The sequence below is a fragment of the Rhinatrema bivittatum genome, chromosome 18 (assembly GCF_901001135.1).
Source record: "Rhinatrema bivittatum chromosome 18, aRhiBiv1.1, whole genome shotgun sequence".
In the NCBI taxonomy this organism is placed as follows: domain Eukaryota; kingdom Metazoa; phylum Chordata; class Amphibia; order Gymnophiona; family Rhinatrematidae; genus Rhinatrema; species Rhinatrema bivittatum.
In genome coordinates, this window is record NC_042632.1 from 54,978,847 (window position 1) to 55,000,710 (window position 21,864).

General features: G+C 46.4%; 2 protein-coding genes across 3 annotated transcripts in view; both read right to left on the reverse strand.

The window, feature by feature from the left end:
- Positions 1-2,848, reverse strand: part of CREBRF (CREB3 regulatory factor) — a 28,151-nt gene extending 25,303 nt beyond the window's left edge. The window contains exon 1 of one of the 2 annotated variants that reach the window (XM_029583564.1): positions 2,625-2,848. The gene's annotated coding sequence lies outside the window, so the exon portion shown is untranslated. Of the gene's footprint in view, positions 1-1,600; positions 2,000-2,624 lie in introns of those variants that run through there. The other variant, XM_029583565.1, reaches the window with a different exon arrangement.
- A 5,844-nt stretch (positions 2,849-8,692) lies between these two features.
- ATP6V0E1 (ATPase H+ transporting V0 subunit e1) lies at positions 8,693-21,209 on the reverse strand. Its single transcript, XM_029583423.1, has 4 exons — positions 21,023-21,209; positions 19,222-19,269; positions 10,828-10,958; positions 8,693-9,024 (listed from the first exon to the last, which is right to left on the reverse strand). The coding sequence occupies exons 1-3, from the start codon at positions 21,124-21,126 to the stop codon at positions 10,865-10,867; spliced, it is 246 nt and encodes an 81-aa protein (XP_029439283.1). The 5' UTR covers positions 21,127-21,209; the 3' UTR covers positions 8,693-9,024; positions 10,828-10,864.
- Between the last annotated feature and the right edge of the window lie 655 nt (positions 21,210-21,864).

Sequence of the window (21,864 nt, forward strand, 5' to 3'; positions counted from 1 at the left end):
CAGTAATCTGGCCAGATTGGCTTGATTTTTATCATCACTCTTCTCTTCCATTCAGAAGGATCAACCAATGAATTAAAAAATGCCAGGGCATCCTCAAGTCTCTCGCTGTCCCACTAAATCTGAATTTTACCCTAGAACAGAAAGTTTTACTCTTAGCTTCTCTCTCCCTCCTAATTCAGGACTTTTCAACTAGCTCCTAACCCCAAGAAGTGCTCTGAATTACAAGAGCCAAACCACAGAAATCTAATTCCCAGTTAGAACTTACACTTCTCCTCCAAGTTCAAGCCACACAAATCACTCCTTCATTCATAACAGAAAACAAAAGCAAATTATTTGGTGAGAAAGTATATTCTACTGCTTAAAGAAATGAGCTATGGGCTAGAAACTAAGGGATGCAAGTTCAGTTACTCTCTACCACCGATTCTGTGACTTGAGTTGATTTAATTACATGGACAATTCTTCAGATTTTTTTTTTAAGAAGAAAATCCTTAGTGTTAATTTGCATAAATAATTTAGATTCTCTTCTCAACATGTGGAAATGTCTACATAAATGGACTCTAAAGCCATAAGAGATAATCTACAGTCAATAAGAAGCCTCTTACATCGCACCTCAATTGCATATCCGTGCAGAGTGACTAGGTTTAGGTCTTGAATTGGACTTGGAGTAGCAGCAGACTGGAAATCAGGGCTCAAATCTCACCTCTCCCATTGACACTCCTTCTGACCTTGGGCAAGTGACATCACCGTCCACTGCCTCGTGTACAAAACTTGAGTGTAAGCTCTCTAGAGACAAAGAAATATCTACTGTACCTGAATGTAACTTGCCTTGTGCTTGAATTTGGAAAGGTGAGAAATTAAATCTTTAAATAAGTTTTAAAAAGCCCTTCTACTCTTCAGGTAGGAAGGGTTAAGGAGTGCTGCAGATTAAAAGCCTCACGGGTTTAAACTATCTTGCCATGTGAAAGACTGCTGTCTTATTCATTAAGCATAAAACCCTTTTTCATTAGGTACGACATTCACCAGCATTTTGATAATTATTTCATCTCAAACTCTCTTACAGCCTGAGGACTACACTCTTACTAGAACCATTACTAGTTATGTTAACATCACACTAGCACATGGATGTCTTTGAATCTCTTTAATTGACTGCTCCAATCATTCCTCCCTTTACTAAGTCAGCCTACCACTTAGAACCTATGCTCTTTGGGTTGGAAATTCGTTTGATATTGTATCTGCATGATTAATTGTTCCACCACATTGAAGTATCAATGTATTATGCTGTACAGCACATGCAAAATACATATATATTGCCTCTGTTCCAGAAGTGTGCAGGTACAAATATATTTTGGCCAGAGATAATTGACAAATATTGTTACTGCAACCTATTCACTCAGTAACCTGGTCTTCAGTCTCTACCGAAGCTAAAGGTCGGCAACAATGTTAAGCTCAGTGGTTAGAGCAGCAGGCTAGGAATCAGGGAAGTGAGGGTTCAAATCCCACTATTGATGCTTATGACCTTGGGCTAGTCACCTCACCCTCTACTGCCTCAGGTACAAACTTAGATTATAAACCCCTCGGGATAGGGAGATTCCTACAGTACCTTTGAAAAGCAGAATATGAAACAAATAAATAAGTTTGTACTGCTCTAGAGCTTTAGAAAATCCTGGAAACTGTGCCTGGGCAGTAGGTTGCAGGAGCCTTGGTGGGCTGTGTCAGTGAAGCTCTTTAAACTGAGACAAGGTAGTCTCAGATTGTACAAATCCCGAAGACAAACTTCTGCAGGGGATCCTCCACAGTTAGCCACAAAGGAAGGCATGCGCTCAAAACCCCCGTGCTGGGGCTGTGCATGGCCCGGGGGCCACATGAAATAAAGATAGGTTTGTAAACACGGTGCACCCCTTTTCCCTGGGATACAAGCTGCCGCGGTGCAGAGAGCACGAGCTGCCCTTAGAGCATCCCCAGCCCTAGTTCCGGACCCTTTCCAAGCGAGAAAAGGCGGCGACTGCCCCTGCCGAGCTCACACACCCCCCTCCTTCTCCTCCTCCTCCTCCTCACCCAGAAATCCAATATGGCCGCCACACAAACACACAGTGCAAAGCAACGGCCGCGGATCCCGCCCACTGCATGGCAGCCTCCAATCACATCGCTCCGAACGCACCGCCGCCCCTTCCCATTAGCCCCAGCTTTCTGTCACTCAGCCTACGTCAGAAGCCCAAGTTTCTCTTTTCGGTCAAGCTTCCTTGAGGCGACATATAAACAATCTTTGAAGGGCCCCCTATACGTTCGTGAGTGGGTGTGCGCCGGGGAGCCTGGGGCTACCGGGGGAGGGAGGCACGGGCGGGGGCTGCCGGGGAACAGAGACAACGCCTCGCAGGGCGGCAGCAGCGAGTGGGCAGCACGGACGCCCGGCCCACTGCTTACATAACCAGCAGCAGCAGCAGGGCCCGCCTGGCACCCGGGGGGGCAGCACAACCCAGCCCGCATGCAGGGAGGCCGAAGGCCGCCGCCGCCTGGCCCGAGCTCCGGAGGGAGCTGCACCCCACGCCCCAGCCGGCCAGAGGGCCCCAGCTCCAAGCGCCGCTAGCTGTAGCTCGCGAGCAGCGAGCAGGCGGCCGCCGCCTTACCTGCCGGCCGAAGTTGCGGGCCTCAGCCGCCCCACCGCCCAGTCTCCATGCTTCTTTCGGGTTTGTTTTGTTTATGTCCTTCCTGACGGGTTCCCGGAAAGCGCGTGACTCCCCCCTCACGTGGTGCCCGGTCCTCCAATCCCCTGCCTCGCTTCCGCCCGGCAGCCAATCACGGCGCGCTCGGACTGGGTGTCCGATTTCGGGAGCTGGGGAAGTCCTGGGAATATGCACGGGGGGGGGAGGAAAAAAAAAACCCCTCAGGAGGCTTTTAAAGGGCGGCAGTGACCACTGGGCATCCCGCTGGGGCACTGTTATTGCCGTGGGCTTGTAGCCGGAGCCTGAACGGCGCGGGGGAACCTGACATGAGCTCTGAATGAGTCCTGGTCGGGACACGTGGGTGCAGAAAGGAAAACATTTTTTTTAAATTATTATTTTGCAGCTCCGTAGGGCGAGGGCTTGGGCAGGGGGAGCGGAGCGGAGCCTGGGATGCTGCGTTCGCTAGAGCAGCGCGGGCTCAGGGGGGGGCGGGGTCCTCTGTCTAGCAATCCGCGCACTTCTCAGTTTGGGGTATTTTTCCATCCATGGAAGAATTTAGGGAGGAGCTTTTCCTGCACTGCTGCCTTTTTAATTATTGAGGGCACAAGATGCACTTATTGGGGGATCACAGAAGTGGTAAAATCCATGCTGACTTTGCACTATTCGAAATTGGGGACGTGATTTAATAACGTTTTATTTATTTTTCTCAGTCACAAAACGAAGAAAAATGCCACAGTAAAGCCCGAACCTTAGATGCATTCTAATTGCGCAATGTTTTGTTTTTTTTCATCCTATTTTTAGCTAGATCTTAGGGAAGTATATAATACTTGCATAATTATAACATTAGTGCGGGGAGGGAAAAGAATGTTGCATATTCAGGTCGCGATGTAATCACGCAGGTGACCGTGGGAGGGCAGGGTGGCTGCTGCAGACCACGTGGAAAACATGCGACTTGGTGCTGAGTGCAGCATGACTTAGGGGGAGGGAGATTGACGATCCACGTCCCTCGCCGTTTAGTGAGACAATACAGATATACAGGTACTAGTTTGTTTTTTAAATTTAGCTAGATTTTTTTTTTTTGGCAAGCAAATTATTATTATTTTTTATAATCATTACATAATCATGGGCATTAGTATATTCTTTTCTATCGGAGACAGAACTCTTGAATGTTTTCTACCAGTATTTTCAAACGCCATTGTATTCCTAGGACGCACTATAGGCAAAATGCTAGTGAGTCTTTCCCTGGGTGCAACGATAGTACACTTGACTGGCTCACCCTTTTTACAGAGAGCCATTTGGTCATCCTATAGTGAGCTCTTGGGTTTAGAAAATTAGAACTAGGTTAGTCCTGCTTGTTGTACAATTCAAAAAGCACAGCCTTTTTTTGTGACCACGTGCAGATCCTAAATTAATAAGTAATCAATGATGACTTTTTTTCAGGGCTGACCTTAGTTGGTGTGTACTGGGAGGAGTCCTTTCCTGCTGGAGATTCAGGTGAAGGGGAGGGAGGCTCTCTCGCCCAGAGAGCCATGAATTGCACAGCACTTAAGGCCTAACCTAACGCTGTACATTACTGAGCAGGTAATGACTGTTACAGTAACAACGTTCATGGGTATTAGGTTGGAAGTTTCAGCCATTCTCCAAGAGTAATAACTAGCAGCTAGGCTTCAGAGGGGGCTGAGTATCGATGCTTGGTTAGCTGGGCAAGAGAGAAAGGGTTAAAATAGGGAAAAACCATAATAGTGTAGCCCTCTCCCCCTATAAAACAGGAGTCCAACTTTTTGGAGGGCAAACAATTACTGTGTAACTGATTTACATATTCTTACCACCAAGAAAATCTGCACTGGTTTACTTTCTACTCCAGAAGTTATATTACCAATACACTTTCTGTCTTTGTGTTATCATTGGAGAGCCAATAAATGGCTTAAAGTTTAAAAATAAAGGGAATGGTATATTAGATATCAATTTTAGTATACATTGGATTAATTAATCTATGAATCAGCAACCAGATTCATGGTTATTTTTAGTTTGGTGATAAATGGCTACATTTTAAATACATATAAACCCTTCTTTCCTTGGGTAATCTTAAATCCCTCTCAAGTAAGCTTTGCTGTGCAGGATAAGGACTGTGGCAACATTAAGTGTCTGAGCTGTACAGTTTCAAGATCATTAATAATTGTAGATCTGTATTTTCTTACATTTATTTCAGAACAGGGATGCTCTACTAGCAGTAATTTATAGTCTATCACACATGTTATTTGGTCTGGACCCTGTTCCTAAGAGTCTTATAATCCACATCTTTACTCCATTATTACCAACTATTGGGGGTAAAGTGAGCATAAGGCTTTTTCTATGATTTAACGCAGGGGTGGCCAACTCCAGTCCTCTGCCAACCAAAACAGGCTAGGTTGTCAGGTTATCCATAATGAATATGCATGAGATCATGTGCATGCAAATGTATCTCATGCATATTTACTTAGCCTGGAAACCTGGCCTGTTTAAGGACTGGGGTTGGCCACCCCTGATCTAACTCTTGCTACCCTGTTATACCACTGTTAGAAAGACCTTGATCATGTGGTAGGGTGAAAACATGGCATTCATTGCTTTGTCACTTTGATAGCATTATAAAAGTACAAGTTCCTCAGCTTTACTCAATGGATATACATTTGATAAACTGTAACCCTACAATTATTTTTGCCTTTGGCAGGACAGAAATATTTACAAATAAATTAATGCCTTTTTCCTTTCTTATCATGAACCACTTCAGCTATTTGCACTGTATTTATTTGTATAGAGACCTAGGTTTATGACGCCAGTCCACACAGCAGCACCCATCTACACAAATTCATAGTGTTGCAACTCTCTAACTAATATTTTAAAACAAAATAACTGCAGTCAATTATTAAAGAGTTTGAGGCTACATAAGCACTGTCACACGCCCGTCTTTCCAGCCTGCATTCTGACTGTCCAGATTGAAGACTGCTCCTTTTGGCCAGGCATTTGCACTGGAGCAGCTTTGGAAAGGGATCCACATTTTCGGGAGACGCTGATGGAGCAGCATGATTATTCTTTCTGAATTGTAATTCAGTAGCCAAAGTTATTCTTCATCAACATTCATACTCAAGGCTTTTGCATTTCATGGAAACTTCGGTTTAGTGGATGGAAAATATTCCATCCCATTTATCTTTTTTTATTCTAATCACACCGTTCTCTGAAATCATTATTCTTTAAAGATTAAAGGACTAGCACCTACGGAAATTAAATTTCTCTTCTGATGGACTGGCCTGGTTGAAGAAGTGATTCATTCAGGACATTAAACTGGGTCTGTGGACTATGTTCTCCAGGAGGCTGTTCGTGTACTTCAGATCCCTTAGCAGCCAAATCCTGCACTGTTCTACAAGAGAGGTTGCCAACTCTGATCCTCGATAGCTACAGCCAGGCCAGATTTTTAGGATATATGTAATGAATATGCATGACATAGATTTGCCTACAAGTCTACATTGCAGATATCCTGAAAACCTGGCCTGGTTGTGACTCGGGGGCATCAGAGTTGTCCACCTCTGCTATAGAAGGTGTGGATGGCAGTGCCACACTTGGGATGGTCCTAAGTGAGAAGCTGAGGTACGGAGAAATACTGAACTCTTTGAACCAGGTCTCCATGTAAGCGAGTACCACCACCTACTTTTAAGATGGTCCCAGCAGTAGTAGTATAGATTAGTCCTTCAGTATTTTAGAAACATGACAGCAGAAAAAGATCACAGCCCATCCACACCAAGGTTTCAAACTCTACCACTCTCTCCAATAGCCCCTGTACTTATCCTTATGCTATCATGAAATCAGATGCTGTCCTTGTCTCCACCAAGACGCTGTTCCATGCATGCATCCACCCTTTCTGTAAAATAGTTCCTTAATTATTCCTGAGTCTACCCCCCTTCACCCTCATCCCATGTCCTTGTTCCAGTCTCCTTTCTTTTGAAAGAGGCTCACCCCCTGTGCATGGAAGCCTTGGAGGTACTTCAACGTCTACCCTCCCCTTTCCTCCAGGGGGTGCATGTTTAGATCTTTAAGTTTGTCCCCATTTGCTTTAGAACAAAGACCACTGCCCATTTTTCTACTGCAATCTCAGCCTTGGTGATATCATGCTGGTGTCTTACAGAGTTTGCACCCACCCCCTATCTCAGCTACAGGCCCCGGCCATAAACGGCCGCTGGAGCAGTTTGGTTACAGAGGAGAAAAATGACGGAACAAGGAAGGGAAGGGCCTAGGTAGGTGCACATGAAATAGCCTGGCCCCGCATACCTGCGAAAAAAAAGCCCCCGACGTTTTATATACCAAAGTAACTTTTATAGTTTTGCTGTAATAAGCCCTCTCTATATTTTGTTATAAAGAGGGAGCCATGTAACAGCAAGAAAACAAGAGCACTGTGTACAATTCTGGTCGCCGCATTTCAAAAAAGATATAATTACGATGGAGAAGGTACAGAGAAGGGCTACCAAAATGATAAGGGGAATGGAACAACTCCCCTATGAGGAAAGACTAAAGAGGTTAGGGCTGTTCAGCTTGGAGAAGAGACGACTGAGGGGGGATATGATAGAGGTGTTTAAAATCATGAGAGGTCTAGAACGGGTAGATGTGAATCGGTTATTTACTCTTTCGGATAGTAGAAAGACTAGGGGGCACTCCATGAAGTTAGCATGGGGCACATTTAAAACTAATCGGAGAAAGTTCTTTTTCACTCAACACACAATTAAACTCTGGAATTTGTTGCCAGAGAATGTGGTTCGTGCAGTTAGTATAGCTGTGTTTAAAAAGAGGATTGGATAAGTTCTTGGAGGTGAAGTCCATTACCTGCTATTAAGTTCACTTAGAGAATAGCCACTGCCATTAGCAATGGTTACATGGAATAGACTTAGTTTTTGGGTACTTGCCAGGTTCTTATGGCCTGGATTGGCCACTGTTGGAAACAGGATGCTGGGCTTGATGGACCCTTGGTCTGAACCAGTATGGCATTTTCTTATGTTCTTATTTACCATCAACCGCCAATGCAGGTGCAGCACTGGCACAGGGAACAGGTATTTCTCTAACAGGCTTACGTTTCAGAGATTGTGATGGCCCAGCGAGCTGAACCAATTTAATTCCCAGTGCAATTCCACTGACCCCAGCTGATCTCACTCTCCAGGTACTTCTTTGTGCCAAGACCGGGCTTTCGTGTATTCTGTTATTGCTTTTGCCTTTCCACAAAGAAACTTTTTTCTGTGTTGCTTCTAAGTCCTCCCCCTTTGAGCATCATACTGTGACCTCTTATTCTAGAGCACTCTTTCCTCAGAGAAATTTCATTCTAAAATGTATCTAACACCCATCCAAAAGAAATGGGACAGAGCTTGGAGATACCTGAATGTCTCCATTATATCCCCATCACTCTTATCCTTTATGTATACATTTTAGGTTCCTAAAGGTCCTTTCATATAGCTTTTGGTATAGAGCCTGCACTATTTTGATAGCCTGCACTCTAGCTCTCCTCTAGCCTATTTCAGTCCTCCACACTCGTGACCTGTACAGGGATATTACTGCTGTTTTCCTGATGGTCAGACTGATCCCTATGGCCCTGGTCATTGTTCTTTTTACATTTTTCAGTACTTTGAGGTCATGAGACAATCACCTCACAGGTACAGTCCTCGTGCATTTACAGGGTACAACCTAGAAAGCTGCTGTGATGATGTCCCAGCGCGTGAGGTTTATAAATCTTAACATGCCCTTTTGCCTGTGGAGGAAACTGCTGAAGTGGAGCAGAGCTTTCTGAGCCTCCACGGTATTCAGCTGTGATAGATAGGGCTTTGTAGGGACTTCCCTGCCACTACACATTCCTACTTGGAACACAGAAAGACCCAAAAGCTCACACTGGGGCCGAGAATGTAAATCAAAGAATGGCATTCAACTTACAGCAGCCCTCATGCCTTGCATGGGCACCTCCTCTACCACTATGAAGCTTTCCAAGAATGAAACTTGCGGAGAAATAACCACATGCTGCCCAGTTTTCTTTCTTCCGTTATTTCATAACTTTAATTTCAATCATCTTGCAACACACAAGGAAATGTACAGCTGGGCAAGAGAGATGAAGCAGCAGGAGCAGGCCCTCCCCATATCCCCGAAGGAGGAGAAAAACTACCATCACTGTGCAGCAGAGAACAGGAAGGCCCTTTCATGTTTGGCTAAGGCACGGCGACTCGTGTGAGAGAGATCTGCAGCAATATCGCTTAAAAGTACAATCTCATTAAGGCATCAGAGGAGGTTTACAGCACATGAACATCCATGTTAAGGCAACTTCAGAATGAGCCATCACATCGTGAAGAAATATCACCATTCCCTAGAACACAAGAGAAAACAGCAGTGGTCATCAGAAGGCCAGCAAACAGGCATCGGAGAGGTTTCAGTTTGAAGGATTATTTACAAGAAGTGGTGGACACCTTCCTTCATGGCACTGGATGACTGCACAGTGGGAGCTGAGTGGGTAATAGTACAGTTACAATCCATCTGTGAACGAGGACCTCCCCGGGATTTTCTAAAGCTCATGAATGGAGCTTTAGGGGACACTGCTATGCTGACTGTGACGTGGGAACTGCAAAGCTCAACAAATCAGACCACAACATATGCCAAAGCAGTGTTACGGTGAAACATTATTCATATGGAATAGATTGTGGAGGATGAGAAGGTTAAGGGATTAAAAATGTGAAATCCCACTGAGTCAGGCTCTTAATAAAACGTTAGGAGAATGTAGCCAGGTCGAGGCGATACGTTTACTATGTAAGGGAGGCCAGGGAAGCAGCCCGGGCTGAGGGGAATGTTGAAAACCCTTCCTCAGGGAAAGCTTTCTTCTCCTATAAAGAGACAAAAAAAAGGGAAGTGCTGTGTTTTTTTGGGATGAGTCAGGACATATCTGCTTGCAGGGTTAATGAGCTTGAGATCCTGCATTAAAACGGAAGAGCTTTCTAAACTCTGGCTACTCTTTCCACCGCAGCCCCGCGGCAGCAATCACAGGTATGCAAACTGGTGAGCGACTGGAAAGTATTCTCTTGGAAATAAATAATTCAGCGGCGAGCCGGGCAGAGTGAGGGTACTGTCAGCCCAGGCTAAAATCTACCAGCAGTTGGTGCTGGAGCAAAAGAGGGAGAGGCCCGCAGAGGCCAAGGGAGTGCTCACACGACAGGCTTATTCCAGGCTAAATGCTCAATGGAAAGGTCACTGCCACCACTGCCTGTGCTTACAAAGTGCAACATTAAACACCTCCCCTCTTTCTCCCTGAATTGCACCAAAACCATTAGACAGCTGGACACACTACATGGAATAAAGGCAGGGCCTTCTCGCTGATGTAACTGGAAATTCAGTTCTCTCTGCATGTCTAATTACACTAAACAAAACAATATGACGCAGTTAAAAACTCCTAAAGGAACAATTCAAGCTTCTGAGGCAGGCACTTGTCATGTTAAACAAACACAAGCCCAGCACCAGGGTTCTGACATTACCCTGGTTCTATTTCCAGGCTCCGCCGTCCCTACGGATCCTATAGAATGCATTTCAACCCAGCTGTCCCCCAAAAGACATCTAGACTCAAATATTCAAACAAGAAGGCTTTCTAAAGGTGCCTTTGGGTGAACTCTAGGGCCGCCTTCTGGCTGTAAGGCTTCAGGAGGAGGTCAAACATTTCCAAGCCCGATTATACTAGGGAGAACAATCCTCCTTGGAAGGGAGCAGGTTTTAAATGCCATGTACCTGAGCTGAGCAGGGCATCGATTCCCTGCAGACAGACACTAGTACAGGAGGATTTGTTCTCCTCCCATATACAACAGAGAAAGAAAGAGGCCAGCTCTTCAATGCATCTGTTTGCAGACATGCACAGAATGTTTTTAGAATGAAGAAAAGCATTTGCACACGGCCTTTACCCAAGCAGTGTGTCTGTGTATACTGCTTCCCAGCACAACAGTGAAAACATGATAAGAGTGCGAGCTCAGGGACTTGTCTTGTACAAATAGGAACAAAAACATAGGAGGACCCCATCTTCCAAGGAAGTTTCTCATGGGCAAATAGAGGAGAAGCCGCCGAGCGCAGCCGCTCCATAGTTTGCATTCTGTATTTTCCGTTGGATTCTCCTGTCCTGGTGCCATCTATTTACCTGGTGCGCAGGGAGCAGAGCAATGCGATATCTTCCTTTAGGGCCAGTGGTACTTCAGATACAAGATGACCTCATTATTCAGCTGCGGCCCAAAAAGCGGATTCAACTGAGCAAGGATGGCAATCAGCCAGCTGCAAGGAAAAAGAAAAAGCTTGGATGGGGAGGGCTTGCTGGATGCGTATTATGTTTTCTGGAACATACAGACACATGCATGTGTGTGTGTGTGTGTGTGTGTGTGTGGGGAGCACTAAGCTGGATTCTCAGCACCAGCAAGGGACTGCAGGGCACCAGTCACCGTGTCCTCGCAGGCTGGCTCTTCAGAGTCTCTTCTGCAAGGAAGTAAGATAGAAAACAAAGCCACTGTCCCAGTACTGGGCCCAGCCGAGGGTGCCGCTACCAACGGGCTCTGTCTAACTTGCCTCACTAAAACATTTCTGCCCGATTACAAGTTTTGCTTCACTGAGGACGTTATCTCTTTCTGCTTGGGAGTGTGATCGAGCCGTTTGGGTTTTTCTTCTACCCACCTACTCCTGTCTCAAAATCCAGACTATTGCCCTAGTGATCAGTGGTCCCTCACAAATAAGTGCAAAATGAACCCAGACTAAAATTAAAAGACATGGTTGGTCTGTTACAGATTAAAGGGAAACCGATTAGGAAGAATTGTCACTGGGTGGGGAAAATACTGCTTTGTACCAAGAAGAGGAGGGTAAGTGATTTAGGTCACATTTTTTGTCATCTGCATACAGAAAGTTCAGTAAATTGCAGGGGGAGCTTGATTAGTAGCAAGGTTTTCTAGCTAAGCAAAAGGTTTTACAAATGGAGCCCCACTAGATAAGTAAATAAAATGGTTAGATAAACCAAAGTGGCAAGCGAGCAATAGAAGAGGGATTCCGAGGGTGACGGCCACAGCAGGAGGAGGCTCCAGAAACATCGCAGCCACAGCACGCTCACTCTTATCCAGATGGATAACCTGGGTCCGTGTGAAGGAGGGCTGTGGTCAACTCCCTCGGGGAGGAGGCGGCAAGGCTGAAGAGCTTCCGGGAAATACTTATGGACCAAAAGAGGCCAGCTGGACCCGCCGGACTCCAGGATTCAGTCCTGGAAGAGAAGCTGAAACCATCTCGGGAACGAAAACCCCAAAGCCGCAAGCTCAACAACCATCGCATCTTGGAGACAGAGGGTAGCAATGGTCAGTGACTCGCTTCTGACCACACGTCATCCCAGGAAGTGCCAAGATCCAAGCCATTACAGGCCCTGGGACCACCAACTGAGGTTTCTCATCCCACTCATGAGAACGATACTGCAAGGTACCACAAAGAGTATCAAACGTGACTCCATGGCTCTGGGAGCGAAGGTAAAACAGCTCAGTCCTCTCAGTCCTAGGCAGCAGGGAAGGTTGCATTCTGGAGATGAATGAATGGTGTCGATGGCATCCTGGGACCATGGGATGATGTTTCAGAGCAGACTGGCAAACTTGTAGTGGAGGCTTTTACACAAGGATCGTTGGGTGAACAAAGAACTCAGATAAGTAAATATTTAAACCTTTATAGAAAAACGGGAGAAAGGGCGCAGTCTGGAAAGCTCTGAACACTACTAAAGTCCTGGATCTAGAGGCCGATTTGGATATAGTGGCGGTCATAGAGACCCAGGACTGGGCTCTGATCCACTCAGGAAGGAGGCAGCACTGTGGGTTACTCTGGGAAGAGGAACATCCCTGTATCCTGGGCTGATAATCAAAGCTCCTTTCCAGGCAGAAGAAAGAGAGATGTAACTGAAGATGTTCCCAAAACTGAAATCACTTATCAGTAGCACCTCTGCCGGACGTTGGTTGGGAGATCCTGGATGGTGGTGGTAAAGCTGGCGCTTATCAATGGGGAGAGTGTTTCTGATGTCAATCGGGGGGCTCCCCTGGGACCCGGGGATCACTAGATGGTGGGGTTCAGTATTAGAGCTCAGACAGTTGGGGGGTTCATTAAAAAGCAAGGGTCCTACACTGCAAGAAAAGTGACTTTGTTACGATGGGGGAGCAGCTCAAGGGAAACAGAAAAGCAGTCAGCAAAACTAAACGGCAACACAGCTCTGTGAGGAAGGCAGATACAAGGTAGGAAGAAAGGTGGCTTTCTAAAGAAGTAGCTGAAAAAGAAATACAAAAGCTTAGCATTCCTAAACTACAAGAAATGACAGACCAAAGTATCTGGAGAAGCTGAGCAAATCGTCTGGAAAGCAAAGGCAGGAATGGAAGAATAAATAGCGAGTTCGGTAAGAGAGCAACAAGATGTTTTAAGTTATATTGGGGACAGAAAGGAGTGCGAAAACAGGACTGTGGCACTGAAAAGTGAATACGGAGAGGCTGAAGAGGAGAAAGCAGAACTGCTCTGTGAATATTTCAGTTCAGTGTTCACCGAGGAAGGGCTGGGACCAGGGATAACTGCTACAAATAGCAATGGGTGGACCTCAATCAATTTTCAGAAGACATCACGAGGGGCTAGCAAAAGCAGAAGTAGATAAGCGATAGGACCCATCCAGTGGTATTTGGGACGTTCTGGCAGCTCCACTCTCGGACCCTTTTTAATGCTTCTTTAGAGCAGAGACAGAGCTCATTCCTCTTCACAACAGTGAAAGGAAGGTGGAGGCCGTTAGTCTGTTAATTAATGGACATGGTGCAGTTTTTGGAAGCCAATGGCAGCAGGGTTTTACCAGAGGTAAGTCTTGTCAGATGAATTTAATCAATTTCTTGCACTGGGTGACCAGAGAGTTAGCTTGGGGAGAACACTAGGTGTACTGCGCAGCTCAGGGATGGGCTCTAACGTGATCAATTAGATCAGGAACAGTCTACGTAAGAAAGGGTAGTGGTAAAGAGAGTTTGGGGTTACCCGAAGTGTTACCAGTCCTCGGTCCAAGTCCATTCAACATTTTTATCAGCAACACTGCCGAAGAGCGATTAGGAAAAGGTTTCCTTTTAGCAAATGATTGCAAAACCTACAACAGGGAAAGCCATACTGGAAGGTGCGGAAAACATGAAGGACTTTCTGAAGCTTGAGGACAGGTCTAGTTTGGCAGCCAAAATATGCAGGGTCATGCATTTAGTTTGCAAAAAACCAAGGCAGCGGTCCATTACAGGAGGTGATGTTTTGTGCACCAGAGTGGGATCTTGGGGTGATCATATCCGATGATCCTAAAGACAGCAAAAGCCAGTAAGGATGCTTGGGTGAGCGGGGAGAGGAACAGCAAACACAAAAATGGAGGCAATATAACTATGGAGACCGCACCTTCAAAAGGATACAAACAGGATGGAGTCATCCTTCAACCTCTAAAGGAGAAATGCACAGGAAGTTAGAAAGGATCTAGAACAAGGGTCATGGGATGAGGGTGAAAAGAGGTAGGTTCAGATTCCTGCGAAGGTGGCATGGGACAAGTACAGAGGATCTGCGAGGGAAAGGAAGGGACTATAAAGGGACTAAAAACCTTCCAGCACTGCAGGAGGAACCAAACACGTTCTCTGGCTCAGAGGGCACAGTTTCTTTAACTATGAATCATTTGTAAAGCTCCACAAAGAGCTAAACAGCTCCCGGCTTGCAAAGTTTTACCCTGTACATAAAAAGTCTAAAAATAGCTGCCAGATTTTGTCAGAGCACAGCCCCCAATGCCACTCCCTGGGCAGGAGATGAAAGCAATTGGATGGGGAAATGGCAAAAAAACGACAGCCCCAGGACCGGGAGCGCCATGGAAAATTCCACAGAAAGCAACCTCATTTCAGCCAGGGTCCCTGAGCCGAAAAACAAATCCTGAGCACACAAACATTTGGGAGCTGAATGACATTTTGCTAGGCTTTGTGCTTCTGAAAATGATCGACTAATTGAAGCAGATGCTGACCCGGAAGGACCAGGGCTTCTGCACTGCCAGTCCAGGGCCCTGGGGCCAATCTCATGCACTGCCTGCCTTTCACCACAGGAAGGAAATAAGGGGGCAAGAAAAAGCAGAATTTCAGTTCAGGGCATGGACTCCCTCATCTTCCCCACCTCCATCTGCTTGTGATATTCAGAACTATAATCCCAGCCCATCTAATCTTTCAGACGCTTTAAAGCAGCTCAGCCAAGCGCATTGTTTACCCGCGGCTGGACACGCGTCCACTACCCCTTATACAATAAGGGGGGGGGGGGGGTTAGTGCATCCGACCCTCCCCCCTGAAACCAAAACCGCTCATCACATATAATACAAGTCGATGAGGCTAGTAGTAATTTGCCCGGGACACAGAAAATAAAGTGTGCGCCCAATCCACACATTTTACGCTCAGAAATTAGCACCTGCCCAAGAGCAGGCAATTTCTGAGCAGCCAAAAAAAGAAAACACTGATTTTCTGCACATCCTCTGACTTCATATCGTGGCCATATGAAGTCGGAGGAACTAAAAGGTTAAAAACATTTTTTAAAGTGTGCTGGCAGTCAGGCTAGGAAGACCGACGCTCAAGCATCCATTTTCCAAACCCGCCGACAGCCACCTGTCCTGGGCTTCCGCTGCTAAGGAGGTGCTAGGGACGTGCTATTATCCCTAGGGCCTCCTTTTTAGAATGACCCCTCATTTAAATATGGTATGACATATTTAAATGAGAGGTGGCTGGGCACATGTTAGGAAAGGGGCGTTCAACAGTGAGCGCCTGTTTTCCGTGTGACCTTACTGTATCGGCCTGATTACACATAGTGCTACAGAGTAGTGCTCTGGATATTTTTTTTTTTTTTTTTTTTAATAAAATGCATAATGTCAGGAAAAAAAAAAAAAAGCTCCAGCAGTCATATAAATGGAAACCTTCGTCAATAACAAAGCAGTCATTCAACTGCTGTCTGCCAGTCAGTCAATGAGCAGCAGAAGGCCCAGACGTCTCCTCCTGGTCTCCTCTCTGACCTGTCACAGGATTGTTCTGGTATTACAAACACAGCACTACTTGTGTAAGATACATCAATCAGAAAACCCCACCTATAAAGCAAACCTAGCACTAAATAACAGAGGAAACATAATGGCTGTTCCAAGGTTTCTTCTGGACCCCCACCACCCAGTCGGTGACTCAGCTCAATCAACTTCTCTTACACGAGTTCTAGTATCAGTGCTACAAGAGGGTTCTCGCCGTCTCCGGACTCTCAAGGTTCCCAATGCGTGGCTGAAGCTGCTGCCAGTCTGCACTCACATTTTCTTGGGGTTTGTAAGAAGGGTTTTGTGTGCATGAGTGCGTGCTCATGTCATGCAAAGGAGGCGAGTACCTATTTACGGGCAATTCATGGAGCCGCGCTAGCAGGGAGATCAGGTTAGGGCGGGTTTTCAGCGCCTGGAACAGGGCAGGAGTTAGTGATCGGTTTTTTGATGCTTTTGTGGGTCAGCCAAGTGGCAGATAAACTGGTAGAGAGAAGGCAGCTTCTCGATGAGGCAGAATCGCCAATTTGCATTTCATGAAGGGGTTAGATATTGCTCTACCCACCTTCACATCAACTTCTGGACCACTAATTTATTTGTTTTTTTGAAAAAGAAAGGCTTTTGCTCAGAGAATCAATCACGAGCGTTCACAAGCAATTGGGTGTCTGCACAGATGTCTGCGCACTCTACCACATAGGGCCTTGAGCGTGCGTTACTGCGCACATTCTGGCGCATATCTAACATCCGCAACTGTTATTACATCCCGTGTTTCCGCTGGTTTTTGCCCTGCGCACCCAAAAAATCCATACAGAAAAATCAGCGCGGGTCTTATTACATCGGCCCCGATGTATTTTTCTGATTACATTTCAAAGTAGAAAAGCCCTAATTCCACCTACCCGCTCCTTGCATTTAAAAGGAATCTAGGAAAACAAGGAATGAGGAGGACACACAGTGGGAGGTATCTGCTGAGCTCTCTAGGCAGGAGTCCTCTTCCCAGTCACAATCTCTGTTCCTCTTTATGCGGGCATAGCCTGGGCCAAAACCAGTTGAAGACCCTACCTGCGGCATTCAAAAGTGTGCGCAGAAGTTATTTTGAATTTAGTTAGCTAGACAGTCTGCAGAAGAAAGATTGTGCAGCATCAACAGCTGATACAGCACTAGTGTGCCATCAGGCCATCTGCTTGAGCTGCCACAAGCCCGTTCCACTCTGTTTTACAACGCTGGAAAAGCCTCTCTTTCTGTTATGCCGCAGCACTGTGCGGGCATGCAGGAAACACCTCTCTCTCACAATATTCCTTATGTGTTCACTGGACAAATAAAAATAGTATTATGGGTTCAGCCGCTAGCATGTCTTAGAGCTTTATGATATGTGCCCGGTTTAAAATCAATCAGCTCTGTTTCAGGGTAAGCAGAAAACGGGGCCGAGCACACTAAAACCAGGGAAGCACAGGACAGGAGCAGGTTCCATCTGGTTGGTGCTGCAGCCCAGGCCAATCTGAACTGGAGAGGATGAGAGAAGAGGCAGTCGCTCACGACCGGCCTTGTTTACACAACATCTGTACTCTGACTTTTGTCCTTACATAGTTTCCATTACTCAAGGGCTTAATTTATTTAATTTCTGATTTATATTCCACATTTCATAACTGGTTAGCCACTTCAAAGTGGATTACATTCAGGGTCCATAAGTATCTCTCTGTCCCAGGAGGGTTTATAGTCTAAGGCCTAGGTTTATCAAAATGCTATAAATGCAGCGGAAATAGCACCAGCGATAAAAAAGGGGGCATGGTTAGAGACTCTGTAGAGACCAATAAGTAACTTTATTATTTATACCACTGTAAGAGGGGGCACTTAATGTGGGGTAGGTTTGGGGGGGCAGTTTTACATACACAGAGGTCCGAACAGCAAAGCTGACATCAGTGAAGATTTTCTGTCATTTGGAGCGAGTATTTGTACAGTGCACTCTCTACCTAGCTTGACTGAATAAATAATAAAGTTACATATTGGTCTCTGCAGAGGCTCGCGCTCTCTCTCATGTGCGATAAAAACCTTTTCTGTCAAACTCCTTCCACTTGCATAACTAATGCGACATTTCCATATTAGCACGCGGTGCGCTATGTAAGGCACATGTTAGGGCCTTAACACAAAATGATAAATGACCCTGGTCACAAGGAGTGTCTGCAAGATTTGAACCCTGGCTTCCCTGGTTCACAACCCGTTGCTATGTCTTGATGAGGATTTTTTGCACTCCACTTTGTAGCCTCTTAGGAAAGGTGGTTAATAGAGAGAATAATTCCTTGGTTCTCAGGTGGAACTCCTGTGCTCTGGATTTTCTTTCACTTTGAACTATTTTCTGTGGGAATTTTGAGTGAGTGAATAAATTCTCTAAAACCCTACTGTTAAGAGGCAGAGTAAGCAGGAGCAGGACAACAGGAAAGGGCTTTTTTATTCCCTATCTAAATGTGTTTTCTATTCCAATTCCTGGAGGCTGGCAGCTGAGCAGAAGCCAATGTAAAGGCAGCAAGACATCAGAGGAAAACCAATCAATCTTTCCTTTGTCTGCATTACAATTTAAGGCTTGGTGAGCTCAGTGACTTTCAGTTATTGGGGGTTGTTTCCTCACTGAAGTGTGAGCAGATGGTTTCTCCACCACTCACGGTGCTGATAGCTTAGCTCCATGTTCTCACATGTGTGTGTGGTCCTGGATTTCTAATTACCATCTCTCAGCAGAGAACAGCGGGATGGGAGGTAAAGCCAGGCCTGGATACAGATGACATGAACCAATTTGGCAACACACCATTTCTACCATAAAATGACCAGATTACAATACTTAAAATCTACAGGGAAGAGCACTGCATGACCTGCACTGACACTGCAGAGAAGAAACCTACATATACACCTATTCCAGAGCATGGATGGAAGTCTGACCCCCCATGTCATGGCTAGGATAAGGCACCCCCTTACCCCAGACATAAATTCTGACTATGGTCCTCCATCCTCATGGCAGTGCTCATTGCCCTCAGAAAGTACATCATCAGCCTTGACTCCTATCACCAGCTGACATAGGATAATCTTAGAAGGGACTGCATGCTGCTTCCTGGGACGGAGACAGCTTCACTGGCAGCTAAACAAGTCAGAAGAGTTGCAATGATCCAGGATGAAAAATGAAGCAATGATTCACGCTAACAAACCCATCTATATTTCCCATAATAATACTGGTGCAGCATGTGTCATACAAAGCACAGTCTGCTATAAGAAAGCATCTTATCTAAAATATTCTAGGAGGCAGTGAATGTGTTAGAAAGGTTCATCAAAGCCTCTGCAAACCCCTCAGGTGAAAACCCAATGAAAAGGGATCTCTTACAATTGGTAATTACTCTGCATCTACCTGATGTTTATCCAGCTACAGGGATTCTTGTTGCCATTTAGGTCCCTGCACACATTAATGCAGTAGGGCCAGAGCCAGCTAGAAAGTGAAGTAATATTTATACTTACAAAAGATAGCAGCACACAGCACAGGTCACCAGCATTGTATTAATGACACTGCGAGAGAGAAAAAAAAGGGCAAATAAAGTTTCAGAACTCCATCACACTCTACATGTCCTACAACCCATAGCGTTTCTAAAAACTGTCCTCTGCATGCAGGGCAATAATGAGTGTGCGCCCACTCCCTTAGTGCACGCCGATCCACCTCTCCGGGGAGCCCAATGCAAAATGCTAATGGGCTGCTGTGGTAAAAAGGAGATGCTAGGGGAAATTGCATGCCCTTAGTGCCTCCTCGGCAGCAGGCACCCGCGAGAGGTAGCTGTTGGTTGGTTAGCAAGACGGACACTCAATTTTAGAGCAACCCTTTTCCTAACCTTTTCCAGCACCCTGTTTTTGATTTTTTTTCAGAACATTCTAATTTTTTAGTTCCTCTGACTTAATATCGCCACGATATAAGTCAGAGGAAGTACAGAAAAGCAGTATTTTATGGACATGCGTCTAATCGTGGGTTGAGCTGTGCGCTGCAGCCAGCACATGGTACAGCATCAGCCTGTAAGATTTTGTGCAAAGAGCAAGGAATGGGAACAGCACCTACAGAACAGAGGGGAAAGGGACTAATCTAATGCTGGCAGGGCAGACCCAAATGGTTAGTGCTCAGAAATGAGAAGGGAACTTTCCAATCATTGGAACTATCTAGCACAGCATTGTGATCACTGATGATTCTTTAAAATTAACATTATGACAGTACAGCTAACATGGAAATTAATATAAACAGGTGTGAAAGTTGGAATATGCCAGTTAAAAAATAAATCTAGTGCAACACAGACCTCCCTTTTTACTGTTCCACTGTACTAGAGAACAGTAGCCACAGTAAGGAGCCTCTGAAACAGGACCTGACATAGGCACAACCCAAAGATACCAGGTATAACCTGTCCAAGGCTTCACACCATGTCGTTTGAACTGATCTGTGGCTGGATCCCTCCAGCACGCTGTGTGTATTTAAAAGTTACCAGTCACATGATGCTTACTTACTGCACAATAACTAACACTCAGACGGAAAAGGGAACTTCACCCTTCGACACTTTTTTTCTCTTGACCTTGGAATGTCACCAGAGTAGATGACAAAGACAGCACATTTGGAAATAACATCAATCTTTTATACAGCTGCAATCCATGCAACACACACACAACAGGTGCTGCACAACCCATCAGTTCCAAATGAACAAAACATTTTGTCATGACTTTTTAAGCTACAACTGAATCTTATTCTTATTGTCAGCTACTCAGCAGTTACTACAGATCCCAGGCAGTTTGTGAAACCAGCTTTATTCCAATCGGAAGCACCACGAGTGGTCAAGTTTAACAATTATCAGCCAGCAACATTCAGGGACCGTAAGAGGAAATGCAGCTCCCCATTCCAGATGTGCGGGATAGTCCCCAGAGACCGGAACTGGCCGCAGAGGATGCTGGCTCGGCCCGGTTTATGTAGCACAATCGGAGCTATTTATCCAAAATATTCACCTTTCCCCATGAGCTCCTCTCGAAACCGAATTCAGGTCAGCCCGGGCCAAGCGGGGAGGAAGCGAAGGGACTCCTGGCTCGTATCTGCCATCAGACTCCGGCTCTCCAGGACACGTCCGCACAGACGGCCAGGGTTAAGAGGGCTTCGAACTCGGAAATCCCGGCTCGCCCTCGCTTTAAGCGGGTTCACTACAATCACTGCCTCCCCACCCCTCTCGGCTGAACTGCGTCTGTACAGTGCTGCGTAGCTGCGATGGCGCGGCGGGAGCGCTCGGCCCCGGTAACTCACCCTCGGTTCGGGCCCTTGGGGATGAACCAGGGCACCAGCCCGCCCACGATGCCCCAGAAGACGGTCATGACGATGATGGGCACCAGCAGACCCGGGTAGGCCATGGCCGAACAGCGGGGCCGTCCTGCGAGCTCTCCCCGACGCCGCCAGCTGCCCCGAGCCCCGTCACGTGACGTGAGGGGGGGCGGCGCTTGGGCGTCTCCGGCCGTGACGCGCCCAGAGAACCGGAAATGCGTCGGCCTGGAAGCCGAGCCCAGCAGTGGGCGCGCGCCGCCAGGGTAAGCGCATTCGGACGCCTCAGGGAGCGCGCGAGCGAGCAGCAGCAGCAGCAGAGCTCCTAAGCGTCCCCGCACTCCCACAGCCGGGCTGAGGCTGGAGCAGGCACTGGGCTCGCTTCGCCGATACTATAAAGGCGCCGGCAGGCAGGGTAAAAGCCACTAAAGCAGATGGGGTGTGCTATAATACGAGTTTGTGCGTTTGCCCAACATAGAGGCCGATGCAATACAGTATAACCAACGCGCAGGGGGATTAGCGCCTATTTAATGCACGTCCAACGCTGAGTGAATGAGATAGCGCTCATCACATGCACATGGATGTGAATGAGCCTATTACTCATTCACTCCGCATCCAAAAAGAGAAATGGCGGCTGTTTTCATCATCGGCAGACAGGCACATTATGAAAACCGTCTTCAGCATCGTTTTCAGAAGGGGCAGCCGCGACATGTCACGATAGCAAGGAGAGGCTAAGGTCGTGCAAGCAACCCTAGGCACCTTCTTCACTATCACGACCCCCTAATTTACATATTGCATGGCACCCCCCTGATGAGCGCTATCTCATTCAC

Coding starts and splice junctions, on each gene's coding strand:
- ATP6V0E1 (XM_029583423.1), bottom strand. CDS start 21,126: ATGGCCTACCCGGGTCTGCTGGTGCCCATCATCGTCATGACCGTCTTC. Junction 19,270..21,022: donor CCCAAGGGCCCGAACCGAGG/GTGAGTTACCGG, acceptor TCTCTCTCGCAG/TGTCATTAATACAATGCTGG. Junction 10,959..19,221: donor GCTGTGTGCTGCTATCTTTT/GTAAGTATAAAT, acceptor TTTTCCTTGCAG/CTGGCTGATTGCCATCCTTG.